Source organism: Apis mellifera, linkage group LG3 (genome assembly GCF_003254395.2).
Source record: "Apis mellifera strain DH4 linkage group LG3, Amel_HAv3.1, whole genome shotgun sequence".
In the NCBI taxonomy this organism is placed as follows: domain Eukaryota; kingdom Metazoa; phylum Arthropoda; class Insecta; order Hymenoptera; family Apidae; genus Apis; species Apis mellifera.
In genome coordinates this window covers 9,901,086-9,917,465 of record NC_037640.1, presented here as the reverse complement: position 1 = coordinate 9,917,465, position 16,380 = coordinate 9,901,086, and the positions used below count along the sequence as shown (strand labels likewise).

The following is a 16,380-nucleotide window of genomic DNA, read 5'->3' as shown; positions in this document are numbered from 1 at the left end:
CAAACATGAGAGAAATATATAAAAGTGCAATAAAGATATGATCAATTTGTGAATAATTTAATTAATTTCCATGCAATAATTCATTATGTAAGTTTACATACCTGAATAATTTTATTTCATAAAGATGATTAATTAATTATTCGATTTTGATTTTAAATATGGCGGAGAAAAATAATTATTTTAATGATCTGATAATTATTAATATAAATAAATATAAAATATCATACTTTAATTATCAAAAACAGGTAATTATATAGAAAATCTTTAATCAATAAATTTTTATCAATCAATTGGTAAATTATTTTTATTTTATTTAAAATTTTTAATATTATTATATTTTTATATTTTTTAAATTAGTATTAAGAGTTTATATTTTGATTATTCAAAAAAAAAAATATAAAAATATACATTGTAAATTGTAAATATAAAATATAGAAATTGCAAATGAAAATTAATTTTTTATATTTATTTTTTTTAATTATTATCCATATATTTATCACTTTTCAAAATATCCAACTAATTTTGCTGATAATTGGCAGAAACACTTCAGTAATTTACTATTATCTATACTTTATTATCGTCAAGGTATAATAATTTTATATCATATAGATCGTATCATAATTTAATCATCACTTGTTAGCAAAAAAAAAAAAAAAAATATTACGAATTGTGAAACGAAACGAAATATAAATATAATTTTTATTATAATAAAATCTATGCAGCAAAAGTAACAGAAATCTTTTTAACAAATTTTAATTTAGAAATTGGCAAAGATAGATATAGAATAAATAAAAACTGTAATGTTTGTTTTTTGTTATTGCCGTCTTTTTTTTTATACATTTTATTATTATAAGCATTATATTAAAAACATATGCGAGAAGCAAAATTTTTTTTTTTATTTTTTCTGTTTCAAAATTGTTTAAAAATATTCTAATGACACTTAGGAATGTCAAATATAATTAGAGATAAAATAGGTTCATGACATACATGTTATATAAGTACGTATGATCAATTTTCACATCAATAATTATCAGGTAATTATAGTATCGATAAAAAGTTATTAAGATAAAAAACATAGAAATATTTGTCATAAACTTGAAATTATATTCAATTTTCAAAAAGAAATAAATTATTAGTTTAAATTGTAATACTCTACGTATAATATATGTGAGAAATAAAAAAAAGAAAGACAATCATGTACCAAGAAAATGATTTCTTTATTAAATACAGTCTTATACATTTCATAAATATAGTGAAATCGTCTCGGCATCTGATTTTATTCATGTTTGTTTTTATGTGAACTCGTGATTAAAAATCTGATTTACATATTCATTGTTTTATAATTTAATAAAATATGTAAATTAGATTTAAATTGTCTCTGTTAAATTTTCAAAGAAAAGAAAGAATTAGGAATGAGAATCAAAGTTTTTTTAAGAGTATTTTATATTTATATATGAACACCGCCAGAGAACACTTCATGGTTCAAACAAGAATATAGCAAATAATTACAAAAGAAAAATATAGAAGAATACATAAACGAAAATCAACTTTAAAAGAAGACAAATGTTTTTTAACGTAACTGCAAACTAATAACAATTGAAAAAACATAATATCATTCTTGATAATTATAATCTAAAATAATCTAAATACACTCAAGTATTGAACTTAATAAATATACTATAAAGAACAACAAAAATGAAACTAATTTAAACTAATATACTATTAACAATAATAATAAAAGAACAAATGATAAATCTTATGAAATCAATTGATCCTCAATTAATAGAACAAAACAGAATTAGATTAAATTATTAAATTATTAATTATTTAATTATTAATACAAAAAAAAGAAAAGAATTTAAATTATAAACGACAAATTATAAGATTAGAAGTTATAAGTGGAACTGTGTTAACAAATTATGAATTATTTCAATTCGTTTAAAAAAGAAATAATATGATCAATATCAATTACAATTCAGTTGAAGGATAATAATTTGAACAACTGAATATTTTTTTAAATGGAAATAACATATCTGGCGATATCCATACCCATTTACGTAACATGCTCGCATATAATAACATAAAAATAACAGATAGAAAAGTATTTACGAGCGTGCAAAAATCTTGTATTAATTACCCACGCAATTGCGCGAAGATAATTGACGACGATTTCATATTATTCATTAATGCTTAAATAGAATCTATGTTCGATTTCAATGCTTCAAAGATTAAACTTCTTCCAAGAATTTCCTCATTTTATCACGAGTTATTTGTTTTTTGATTTAACGCGCATTATTTAATTGAACAATCTTTCTTGTTACCATTTTTAACGTAATTAATTGATTCGACTCAATTTCCATTATTCATGTAAGACGCGAATGTAAAGCGAATGACACGATTGATTCGAGCGAAATTAATTAAAAAACACGGCACCATTGTTGTCATCAACGGAACAACGACGAGTGGTCTCTACATTTCGATCATTAATTCTCGTATCAATGTGCGAAAAGAAGAAAAAAAAAAAAGAAGAAGCGAAACACAAAAGAGACTCGAAGTAAAAGGGTGATTGATAATTCGAGAAACCTCCCGTTGTTCCGACGATCGATAAATATTTTTTCCTTTATCACCCCTCGCATTACATTAATCATCGTCCAACCGACATTGGACGTATTGCCCCGCTCCTCGACAAGAAATACAAGTACAACGTCCCGAAGCGTATAAATACGTTTCCCCTCAAACTGTGGAAGAACTCCTCGAAGATGGTCATCGTTCCAATCTGAAAGAACGATCGATCACCATCTCCTGATTTTACGAGGATGACAATGCGCGAAAATACACAAAATACATAGATTCCATTCAAACGAAATGTAACGCTAGGTCAAGTTATCTCCGCGTATATAAAAATTTTTCAACATGTTCGATACATGCGCCTTACATGCGATACATCTTAATCCTATTGAAACCAGCTAGAAAAATAAAGTCATATGCCTCGTAGAAGTAAAAGGGACGTTTTTTTGGCTTCGTTCGGGGAATAGATAAGTCTTACTTAACAACATGGCGCATAATTATATATATATATATATATATATATGTACACGTGTAAATGTGTATAGTATAATTGCATACGCCTTGCAGTTTCAACATACAAGTTACAACTCGCTTCTTCGTCTTCTGCTGTGTGTCTTCTCGTAAAAGAAATTCAGTATCGGATGTTGAAATTTGTTCGCTGTGTATCATAAACTGCGGCCGCAGTTCGACTCGCGAACGTATTTCGCCCAGGTACGGGTGCGGGACAAGTCACCTTTCCTCGATGGACGATCACCGCTAGCGCGAGCTTGCTCGATCTGGCGATAAGTGTCGTCGTCGTAGGTGCAGGACAGGCTCTTTCTCAATTTCGCTGCGCCGGTTTCGAAATTAGCCGGTTGACTGCCCACCAACACGTGCAGATCGTTCTTCACTTGGACAGCCCAGTCCCACATATCCGTGATGAAGCAGTTGCAAACGAACGGATTGCCAAGCAAGTTGACGGACAACAAACGGGAATTGAACTTGAAAACACGCCGGTTGACAGTCGACAGACTGTTGTTGCTCAGATCAAGATGCTCGAGCATCCGTAACTTCTTCAGACAGGCTAGATTCTCTGTCCCGGAAATAGTGTTGCTGGACAGATTTAATTGGGTCAGGTTTTTCGTCGTGGTGAAGAGATTTTCGTTCAGATGGGTCAGATTGCAGTTGCTCAGGTCGAGGATTTCGAGATTGGACAGTTGGGTAGGTAAGAGGGGGCCATCGTCGGGTACCTCTAAAGAATTTCCACTGAGTTTGAGCTCGATGATGTCGGTGGTGAGGCGATCACCGAACACCTTGGGATCAATGGGAGTCTTCAGATCGCAGTTGTTCAATTCCAGACTCTCCAATCGCGTCAGGTTAGCGAACAATCCTTCTTCAAGCGTGTGCAATTTGTTCCCGGATAAGATGAGTTTCTTCAGGAAAGTCATGTGAGCAAATGTGTTGTTGCCAACGTAGCCAAGGTTGCAGTAAGACATGTCCAGATATTCCAACGATTCCAACGGGTTTAGCAAACTGACGAACGCGTTTGTCAAAGGGTTATGCGAGATGTCCAATTCTTCCAAATGTTTGAAAATATGGAAAGCGTTTGGCAGACGTTGCAGGCTGCAGTTGCTCAGCGAAAGTTTGTGAAGTTTCGGCAAATGGCGCAGAACAACCGTCAAGTCAGCGGCGAACATTGGATTGCCGCTCAAGTTCAACACGCGCAGTTTACTAGCGTTTTTGAAAGCCTCTTCCGAAAGCCGGTCTTGCAGATTGCAATTAGACAGATCCAACGATTGAAGGCTGTGCAGGTTGTGACCCAACGTATTTCCAACGTCCAAGTGCCACAATTCGTTGTCAGCAAGGACCAATTGTCTGAGATACAAGTTCTGCGCGAACGCATCGCCTGGCAGATTGGTGATCCCGGTTTTTCTGATGTTCAAATATTCTAATCGGACCAAAGGCGCTAACACGCTCGTCCAACTTAACGTGCGCAAGTCATTTTCCGCCATCTCGAGCTCCCGAAGATTTTCCAAATGGGCAAACGCGATCGACGAAATGTGAGTCAAGTTGCAAGCGTTCAGCTTCAGATATTCCAAATTGGCGAGGTGGTCGAACGGGCCCGGTTTAATTTGTCCAAGTGGATTGTGGGACAAGTCGAGTTTATTTAGATTCGTCGTATTGTGGAAGAATTGGGTGTTCAGATGGCGTATACCGCACGAGTTCAAGTCGAGGTAGAGCAAGGTGCGACATTTTAAGAAGTGACCCTTAACCTCTTCCAAAGGGTTGTTTTGAAGTTCCAGCGTAATTAGACCAGGACTGTCCCTGTTGAAGTATTAAGTCCGTGATTATAGCAATGCGCTCACGAAGATATGTGTTGTATGGGTAGATAATTTTTTTTATATTATCTAATTTTTATTTTTTTCTCTTTCTGCTGTAATTAAAATTTCTTTGTAATATTACCTCCTTTTTTAATTTATAATATATCGAAGCACAAAGTAGCCAAAGTTTGTGAGAAGCTGATAATAAAGAACGTGCAAATGAAATAAATTGAAATAATTTGGATCGTTTTAAGAGCAAAATTTTTCTACGGTGCTGAACATAGAAGAAATGCTTTTTTAAAAGCTTAATAAAAATGTAATTAATTTAATGAATTATTATAAGTGATTTTAAATTATTGTTTGATTGGTGTGTAAAAGTATATCTATTTTTTTTACTACATTAATTGGATTGCTTAATTGGATTTTAATGATATCTACTGGATTTTATAGTTTGTACTACTTACTTATCGCGTAGCATAAGTAGCATTGTTAGGATAACATCCACTGATCAGAAGCGAATTACGTGAAACGATATTCAAAGTAATATTGTAAAATCAGATATATATTTTTTTTTTGTTAATACCTATTTACCTATATGGAAGATTAAAATTTTCTGAAAAACTTAGGAGGTATATTAGCATTTTAAATTTAAGAAAATCAATTCAGAGTTTTTTTTTATTATAAAGTGTTTTAAATATTCATGCAATTTTTCATTTTGTAAATAAAAAGAATTTATTTTTCTGTCTAGAAATTATTTATAATTTAACCATGTTTCTCTTTGAAGTTCAAAATAAATTCTGCTATTTATTATTGCATGATATTTCAATATTTCTTTGAAAAATACAAAAATTAATATGAATGCCCAAAATATATTTCTATATTTATTCGAATATTTTTTATATTTACAGAAATAATAAATATGAAAATAAATTATTAATTTCGACGAAATATGAAAAATTATAAATTATTTTATTATTATTAAAATATCTAAAATTTATCAAATAAATAAACAGAAATTCTCAAATTAAAAATATGTTAAGGACTGTGAATTAAATTTAAAAATAATAAATTTGTAGATTTCTAAAAGTTTGACCAATGTTTCAATAAATTCTATTTGAAAATAAAATCAATAAACAAAATTTCCTGATCGTATTTTCAAAAAGTAAATTGAAAATTATTAAAATGATAGAAAATTGTCAAAATTAAATATATTTATAATTTATAATTATATATTATTTTTTAATTAATTAATACAATTATTTTTATAAAATGTATGTTTTATTTTAAATAAAAATATTATAGATTTTGTTAAAATATACAATTACAATTTCTATTTGCTCTAATTTTAATTGTAACACTCCAAACAGATTTTCTTAAATTAATGTAATCAATTTAGAAAATTAAAGTTTTTGCTATATGAAAGTATAGAAATAAAGAATGTAAATTATTTCTACGAATCATTTATCTCTACTTTTTTTTTATTATATAAATAAACAGTGCAATGACTTTTATTTACATGTGCATGTAGAAGATATCCATAAAGAATGAATCTGAAAATTTCTCTTACCTAAACGTTTCGGGATCAACATGACTGATAGCATTTGAGGAAAAATCCGCTTCCAATAAATAAGTTAATCCGGCGAATGACTTATACTTGAGTTCGGTCAATCGATTATGTGCCATCTGGAGACGTCTTAGCTTGATCGAATGTGGAAATGGAGCAACCTGTGCGATGTTGTTACCATTCATATCTAGAACGTAGACATTTGGACTAAGCTCGTCAATCGGGATGCTCGTCAAGTTGCTTTCAGAACAATCGGTCACCCAATTGACACGGAAATAATGACAATGACAGTCCATGGGACATTCTTGTTCCACCAGTTCGCCATTGTAGGCAAATGTTGATGTACCAAGAATGGCTACTAATAAAAGTAGCCCTAACATCTTAAATACTGAGATATCTGTAAACATGAAAATAATTGTAAGAATTATAAAAATTCAATTATAGTATAGTTTATTATTAATTATAAAATAGTTATTTTTTTTATTTTTTATATTATATTCATAATTTTTTACACAATATATGTGAAACGATATTTTATATTTTGACCGATGAGAAGAGAATAAAGTTTCATGTATATATGTGTATATATGTATATTATAGATAACCTCTAATTAATTCGGTCAGATCAATGACCGTATAGCATCATTGGGAAGTCCAGTGCTAATCATGAATGATTCCCATAATAATTAACTTGATAAAGGAATCACGTGAATTGAGAGGAGAATTTTTAATGATATATTATGAATAATGGATGTTTTAATAAGAATTTTCATTCAAAAATGATTAATTGATTTCTTTTCATTTAATATAAAATTTATAAATTTATAAATTCTTGAAATGTATCATTGTAATATATCACATGCAGTTCGTTCTAAAAAATTCTAAAATTCTAAAAATCTAAACTTCTTTATTTTTCGAAATAAATTTAATTCATAAAAAAGATTTAATTTTTTAATTTGAAGAAAGTTCGATAACTTAATGTTAATTTATTTTAAATTTATATTATATCTAAGAGAAATTATATTTTTATAAATATATACGTATCTATGATATAGAAGTAGTTGTACACAATATTTTTAAAATCTCAATAAAATATGTGTGACTTCCTTAATTTGATCAAATATTAAATCTGTAAACATTAAATAATACTAATATGTATTTAATGGATAAAAGATCTCACGCAATAATCATTTAAACTTTCTTATCATGTACAATATATACATATACAAATTACGAATGAATAGTGTTAAAGAAAAGGAGAGAAATCGTCGCTACCGCTGTCGAGATTTAGTTTAACCAGTTACGACGACGATGTTCACTGTAGTGTATTACCAACAAGATAACTGGCGAGGACTAATGGTTTAAAGCAAGTGGAGCAATTGTCAGTTAGGAACGGACTTCACAATTGGCGGTCGGTAATTTCAAGCAACAATGCACGGCGCTACAGGTCGTTGAGCCAGAATCGTTAATCGTTTCTGTAAAGCACTCTTCACTAGGCTTTCTTGTTGTTTTCACCTCCTCTTTTTTCAACAATAAAAAAAAAAAAGATGCATTGAAAAAGTCCTCGTTCACTGAACAATTATTCGTTAAAATTCGTTGGTAACTGCAGTTATTCCTTACTCCAGACATGATTTAATTGGTATGCTATTCTTCTATCGGTAAGTAGCGATTATCAAAATGACGAAAAAAAAAATGAAATCTTTAAAAAATCATCGACAAAATATTTATATAGATATATATATATATATATATATAGTTTAAGTCATATTGATTCAACAACAAAAATATAATGAAAATATTATTATGAAAGACAAATTGCATATATATTCGTCACAATATTATTAAACATATATTAAACGTACATATACATATATATATATATATATATATATATATACATTTCCATTCATTATTATCGCTTCGTTAATTAAACATGCTCGCCTGACGTAGGTAATTTCTACGTATTAAATTCCAAGCATAATTATCTTCATTATAGCGATGAATAATATTTGAAAGTTTCCATGTTGGCCAACGAGAAATAACTACATACAAAGAAAGGTGGCGACGCCTCTGGCTAGTAGTCAACTTCACAGAGGAAACAGAGAGGAAGACTTTCCGCCAGAATGCTACGCGTATCACGCTCTACTGGTCTTTTATGTTTCCACATATATTTGCTTTCGGTTATTACTATACTTCCAAAAAAATAAAAAAGAATGGAGGATATACGAGGAAGTATGTTTTCGTTTTTTGATTCTTCCTTGTATTTCTCGTTGTCGTCTAGCTTTTGGCGCCATGGATCTTTCGTTTTTGAATTTCATCTGAGCCAAGAACATTTTTCCTTTTTTCACACGACGATCGAAATGATACGTGAAAAATTGAATCATTTGCATTTCAATTTTTATGCAAGAGATTCATATTTTTTGCAAGTATCATCTCTTTTATATATGTATTTTCCCATTTGCACTTAGGATTTTCAAATATTGAAGAAAGGATAATACTCTTAAATGAAATTTGAAAAAAATCTGATTCCTTTGCTTAATCGAATTGATTTGATTTTTCTCTTCTCAGAGAATCGACAGTTTTAATTAATTTTTTTCTATTAGGATTTTTTATCGCAAATGGAAATTAGAGAAACAGCGACAATGTAGTAACGATACGTATCATAACCAAACATGATATTGAACATGAAGGTATATTGCTTGTCACATTTGCATTTTTTAAACTCTTCTCATGAGTCACGCTTATATAAAACGTTGCGACGTAACTTCCTGTTTCAATTATTTTGATTGTTATTTAAACTAGGTGCATTTTTTTCATAAAATAATATTTAATCATTATTAAATAATAAAATTTAAAAGTTTATTATTGTAGAAAAGATTGTCTTTTTAAATATAATTTAAATAGTTTCAACTTTAATTAAAAAATATAAAATTTAAATATAATATTTTTCAAATTTAAATTAATTTATTTATGAATTATTATGAATAATAACTATATTTACAAGATAGTTTTTTGATACATTAAATTTTTATATTTTAACTGATATAATATAAGCTAATAAATAAAGTAAATATAGAACTAAATATAGCATATATATAAATTGAAAATAAACAGTATTATTTTTTTATAAAAAATAAACTTTTATTAGTATCATTTTAAATTAATACTTTAATTTTCTTTTTCCTTTTTAAAAATAAATATAAGTTTTAACACTAGCATTTTAAACAAAAATGAATCACATATATTATAAAATAATATAGGTATATATTAAATTTTCTTTCAAGTTCATAAAAATAAATATAAATTTTATGTTTTTTAAAAATTATTATTATTAAAAAATGTATTATCGACATATAGTAATTATTATTGTTGAATAATATTATATATGTTTCATAAACATTGAATTTTAAAAATCTATCAGTGAGTATTTAACGAAATATGAATAATTACGATTATTATGTAAAATTTTAACGATTCATTTCCTTTTTTCTCAGTACTATTCAATCAGTTGGTATATGTTGCAATATAATTATTCATGTAATCATATTTAGAATTTGACTTATGAATTGAAAATACACTTTACATACCGGAAAAACAGCTTATCCTTTCTTTCTTCCAATAAAGAGTGAGGTTAAATCGCGAACGTCGCGAGGATTTGAACGTGCCAGTGGGCAAAGATAGATTGAACTGTGAGTTTGCAGAGATCCGGTTAAATTAAACCATGTCTGTCTGACCGAGGTCAGGGTAAAACCTACTGACGCGCACTCTCGTTCTTTCTGCGTCGTATTAGTCTTGCAATGCGCCTCTTCTCGGGGTGTTATGTGTTTCCCTCCCTCCTTTTCCCTTTCACATATGAATATATGCATACATATATACTGTATTTCACCCCTCCTTGTTATATATTACGTCTCTATTATCTGTGAGTAAAAAGTAAACAAAACTCTTATGCTTTGGATGAGACATTTTCTAACCTCCTAGACTGAGATGTATAGTTTATCAGTTGAGAAAAACTTTATTTTTTTTTCACTGTTGAACATTTAATTTGTTAGCAGTTTCACAATTCACCATTATTTCATATGATATGTTGTCAAATCACGATTAATATATAATTCTTATTCGAGAAAAGAAATTCACCACATGAACCTCGAAATTATACACATGTTAAACGCATGCGCACTTTAACTAACCCTTTTTAAAAACATGTTAAATTTATTTACTATATTAATTCTTATAAATATTTATTTTTAAATTCATAAAAATTAATGAATTTTTTATATCTTTATTTTAAATAATTTTTAATATCCTATATATTTTATTATGCAATCATATTCGACACGTGTTTATTGATTATTCACTACATATCTATTTAAATTATATTTTACATAAATATATTAAAAATTATTGTAAGTCAATAAACGATATTAAGCGATTTAAATATATGTGATAAATGATTACAAAAACAATAACAAATATTGAAAAATAAATGAATCGATTAATCTCATCTATTTTGCACTTGAGTAATGTTTATCACATAAAATTATATATATGCAGATATATATGTAAAGATATTAGATTCATACCTTGCTAATTCTTCCTGCTTTATATAATCGTTGTTATTTTATCACTTTTTAATCTATTATATATTTAACACTGAATTCTGAGGGATAATGATTACAACATGAAGTGGATACCGGTGACACAATATGCGCATGCGTTCTATTACTTTCAATCGTCCAGCAAAATTTGAATTGAAGATTATTGTCTTGGACTTTATAACTGAATTGAATAAGCTAAGGTGATATTTTTATCTATGACTTTTTTTCTGAATACGAATCATTTAGCAAATATTATTTCACACAAGTTAAAACGTAATTTACTAAGCGATAAATTAAGCCTTTTTTTTTTGTATTATTTATATTGCACATAGATACATATTCAAGATGTATAAAATTAGGTTAGGATTAAACTGAAAGATAGAATCATTCAAATATCGACTAAAGATTATTAAAAAAACTTTTCATAATAATAATATGAATAATATTAAATAATATTAAATTAAATTATTTTTTTTTCCTTAGGAAATAATTATAAAAAGTTGTGATACAATTTACGTGTAATTCTCATTTATCAATTATTATGCTAATTGCATTAGTGTAATATTTTTGCATCAATTGTCATAATACGACAAAGGTATACGCATTAGATGCCTATAGAGGACAATGGGAAATCGATATGGCTTGGATATGGTACGTGTCACTCGTACGTCTGAAAGCGTTTATTCACGTAGTCAATGCGTGATTGAGTGATGAGTGCAGCACGTCGAATTCTGAAGAATTGCATTCGGCAGAATTGGAAGCGGAGATCAGGCATTACGCCAGCATTGCGAAATGTCGGGAATGGGGATCTCATGATCTTGACTAGGAACAACGACCTGCCAGCCCCATTCGTATCTCTACGGTGAATGAGAGAGAGAGAGAGAGAGCATCGATTAACTTTGCAATTGACATTAGGTTTCTCGATAACGTGGCTTTGAATTATCGCCTAAGATTAATTTTCCTCTTGGAACATGCATATCGTGGTGTTGATTTCATTTTTCGAACGTTGAAAAGATTATGAAGACATTAAGTAATTTCAATGATATATAATTTCTTAATTATGCAATTAATCGTACGCAATTAAATTATAAACAACATTCAAAGATTAGATTTTTTTTGTTAGAACATTAGAAATATAATAATTATTTACTAATAATTAATATTAATTATTTATATTATTAATTCGTATTATTTAATTTCTTATAAAAATTTAAAAAAGTACCATTACTGTTATTACATATAAAAATTTATTATAGTATAATTATATAAAATTTTCTATTTATCTTTAATAAATTAAATTTATTTCGTGAACGGTAGATAAATAAGAAAAAAATTGTATGTGCGATTCATTTAAAAGAAATTTAAATATAACTTTAAATGGAATTTCTTGGCGTATTAAGCGTACACACTAATGAATTAAAAATGTATAAACAATAATATATCTAGTTTTATTTGGTATTTCATGCATCATTATGTTTGAATATATATAAGAATTATATACACATAATATCTTTATATGTTTATGATCTTCATATTTATTTTATTCGATATTGCGTTATTACATAGTTTATTTTTAATGTGCCAATATAATTATCAGAGGTTAAAATCATTTCATTAACTTCTGACCTTGTTTATCGAATCATCAGAATTAAAAATTAATATATATTTATCTTCACGTAGTCAAACTTTTAATTTATATTGTTAATTTTTTCTATCTCCATTTTTATATATTTTTGTTTATTATTATTTTTATTTTACTATTGTTTGGAAAATAATTTTACAAATTTTAAAATATCACTTTTAATTATTTTTTTCTATCATTTATTTAATTGACAAATCTAAAATAATTCATTATATTTCTAATATTTTGATTTCAAGTAAAATTATTATAAAGTATTATAGTTTTATGTAAAGTTATTTCAAAATTTAATTAAAGCATATAACTTATTTAATTAATTAAAATAAAATTAAAATAAAATTATAATGATAACAAGAAAATAAACGATAACTTTATCGATTTATCGACATGCAATCAAATTATTCGTTCAGTATGTTCACAACCAGATGGCACTAATATATCATCTCTATCAGATATATACATAAATCTTACTTTTTTCTTAATAAAAAAGAAAAATATTTTAAAATGATTATAATTGTGAAAATAGTAAACAAGAATTTATCAATTTAATATCAAATAGTTCTATAAAATTTAAAGAATAAATTATCATTTTCTTTCAGCAAATATATCTTTACTTGTCAAAAGATAATTAGCAAAATAATTATAATTTTATATTATATCATCTGTCAATGAAACAATGAAACAAGAACAAATAAATATATAAATATAATCATTAAATACATACATATATATACATATATATATGATTCAAAATTAAAACCGAGTATCCTGTATATATATTAAATTTAGTTCAACTCAATATTACATTATCATTTTATAAGAACTTAAAACCATTAAAAACATTAATTGCAAAAACCTCTTGGCAATTATTCTTTTACTTATAGATTTATATCGGAATTATAACCGTGAGTTCCGTATATTTTTTGGCACTTATATTCTCCTGAAATTATGTGAGAATGACTTTGGCAAACGGCCAATGTTCCGCGGACTATGCGGAGACAACATGTACGGAGCAACGAACTTTGGGAAGCATCACTTCGAACAAGATTCTTTTTCTTTTTTGTTTTAGATTTTTAATCCTGATATATTATAATTCCTTTTTCTTTCTTATATTTTACTTAATATCATTTTAACTCGTATTAAGTAAACCGTGCAAATAATAATTTCGTCTTTTTGTTTAATAAGATCAATTATAATAAAAAAAATCTCTAAGAATTATGCAAATATTGCTAGATTAGAAAAAATTATTTTCGAATTTATCATGATTTTCGATAAGAAATCAAACGTTTTGTTTAATTACCGAATGTTAGAAATATTGTTTCTTCGATGAAAGCGAGAAATCGCCTCGAGCCACAATACTGCCGGTGTATATGTTACGAATGTGTGAAGAGATAAAGTATTCTGAATGGTGTGCTCGAGAAACATTCTTAACATCGCACGCGAGCGATCGTGGCCACGAGTATCCAGTTAATTCCACGCAAGTGGTTGCTTTTGTGCTATCAACGGCATAACGGTATTGTTACGATAAAACGAAATTATGCGTATATGCATAAGTATCATTTGCACGGAATAACCCGGTTGAACTCTTTAGTAGTATCGCATCCTTGTAAGATGACTGTAATCCAAGACTGAATATGTTGTCGTTCTATAGAGGCGACCGATTACATCGATTTTCCGCGACGATGCAACGGTCGATTTTGAATCATAATTACCGCATTCATCTCACGTAACACGTAGAACGCCTAAGCACGTCGCAACGGCAACAACATGAATACCACAGCTCGGATGCATGTACATAGATTTAATCCGCGGACGAGTAACTTTGTTAGAAGTAATTTTCGCCGAGTAAGAATAATCTCGGGTTCACGCGTCGCTTCGAGCTCTCGGCAGTAGGAGTTAGGGCGCTGCCTAGGCTCGAGGTTAGGGTTGTCGGGAGTCGAGAGGAGCCATGGAAGTTTGGGGTTAACGGTATGGTGGTACTGGCGGCGACGGTGGTAGTGGTGGTGGTGGTAGTGGTGGTGGTGGTGGTGGTGTGGTGTGGTATGGTGGTGGTGGGAATGGTGGTGGTGAGCGAGCAACTGCGCAGATCCCGAAGTCTCTCAGCCGCGAGTACGTAGGCAAACTCCGATTCAGTGAGGACTGACTGTTCCCGTTTGCAGTGCAGCTCGAAATCTCAGGGAGAAACCGCGCTCTTTCGTCCTCTCTTTTTCCTTCTCTTTCTCTTTCTGTCTCTGTCTTCCTGTCTCTCTCTTTTCCTCTATCTATCTATCTTTGTCCTCCGTCTGTCCGTCCCACTCTAGTCCATCCACTTTGCTTCTCCCGTGTCTTTTGTTGTTAGTCTCTCTCACCGCGGCAAAGTACGTGCTTAACTTTTTTTTCCGTTCGACCGACCGTCTGTCTATCTCTGACACGAAGCTCGTGCACGAACCACTGTTTCGATCCTTTTCCAAGCCAGTCTACACGCCAGCTTGGTTGCCAGTTGCCGGACCGATGTACCACTACACGGGCGAGTGGGGCTCGTGTCTCGCGCAAATTCCGGCTGTTCCCCATGGCTAGTCACGTGGCTGGCCAGTGATTCGAAATCTGGTTGGCTTCGTTTCGCCGTAGTACAGTGCGTTCCGGATGAAAGGTGCGTGTGCCAGTTGATCAAGGCTCGCTCAACCGTTGGTCGCTTCACTCGTCACACGGGACGGAATCCACGGTCCCGAGAACGTGTGTGCGAAATCGACGGTGGACCGCAGGTCGATGTGCACAACTCTGGGGAGACGTACTGAAACTCCACGCCTGCCTGTGTGAGTATGCCTCGTCACTTTTTTCTTTTCTTACACTCTGACAATGACTCACGGACGTGCCCGCCTCTGGCGGCGAGTCAGCTGTACGCGAAACGAAAGAATTGTTCTTCCCTTTGTCGCATAACGGTATTAAACAAATCTTTACGCGTCGCACTCGAGTCGAATGTAATTTCAATTAATTCTACTAACTTTTTAATTATACGTGGCTCAAAAGTCTATATGAACATGTAATTAATTAATCGTTGTTACGTTATTTATATAATATTGTTCACGTTATACTTTAATATACATTTAAATTTTAATTCGAAAAATTTAATTGCATGTAACGAATACGAAAGATTATAAGATATTCTTTCTATCGGTTTGACTAATTGTTATTAAAGCATTAATTACACTCTATCTCATTTAACTTTCACAATACTGCGTTTTAATATATCAACCGCGTACACATGTAGTTCCATCCTGTAATAACGATCTTTCAAGGCCATTAAACTATTAAAGGATTAATTATCAAGGGGGTTATATACGTATTACACTCATATTTTATAAAATTCATTATTTTCATAGAATATCCGCGAAAATTCTCTCGGCAAAATTCGATTCACCGATAATTCTTCTTCTTCTCGATTTCGATATTTTACAAACTCGTCCAATTTTTTACGCGGATTTCTCCTTAACCGTCGATTATGATTTTCGATAAAACGATCAAACAGGCGCGCGGAAACCTGGAAACTATTATTCCGGGCAAAGGTTAATATGATTTCGCGAAAAATCCGTGGATACAAAAGCGTGCACGGCTCAATGGTTTATCGTTAAAATCGCATATACAATATATAACTACGAGCGAATCGAGCCGGTCCACCGGATTTCGCGGCCTGTTAAATATATTAAATCGTGTCCATCGGTAGAAAATCGTACGCGC

The 16,380-nt window shown here is 29.9% G+C and overlaps 2 protein-coding genes across 3 annotated transcripts in view; one reads left to right on the top strand and one right to left on the bottom strand.

Annotated features, from left to right (window-relative positions):
• Positions 1 to 1,198: 1,198 nt before the first annotated feature.
• Positions 1,199 to 11,172, bottom strand: LOC724779 (protein artichoke). 2 transcript variants are annotated; one of them, XM_026439393.1, is made up of 4 exons: positions 11,013 to 11,172; positions 10,020 to 10,349; positions 6,436 to 6,829; positions 1,199 to 4,872 (listed from the first exon to the last, which is right to left on the bottom strand). In XM_026439393.1, exons 3-4 carry the CDS (start codon positions 6,810 to 6,812, stop codon positions 3,234 to 3,236), a joined length of 2,016 nt encoding a protein of 671 aa, XP_026295178.1. In that variant the 5' UTR covers positions 6,813 to 6,829; positions 10,020 to 10,349; positions 11,013 to 11,172; the 3' UTR covers positions 1,199 to 3,233. The 2 variants fall into 2 exon arrangements, with proteins under 2 accessions (XP_026295178.1, XP_016766933.1); XM_016911444.2 differs by lacking the exon at positions 10,020 to 10,349 and having other exon boundaries at positions 11,013 to 11,128.
• Positions 11,173 to 13,906: 2,734 nt separating this feature from the next.
• Positions 13,907 to 16,380, top strand: part of LOC724651 (amphoterin-induced protein 2-like) — a 33,035-nt gene continuing 30,561 nt past the window's right edge. Inside the window, exon 1 of the mRNA XM_003250886.4 lies at positions 13,907 to 15,458. The gene's annotated coding sequence lies outside the window, so the exon portion shown is untranslated. The remainder of the gene's footprint in view (positions 15,459 to 16,380) is intronic.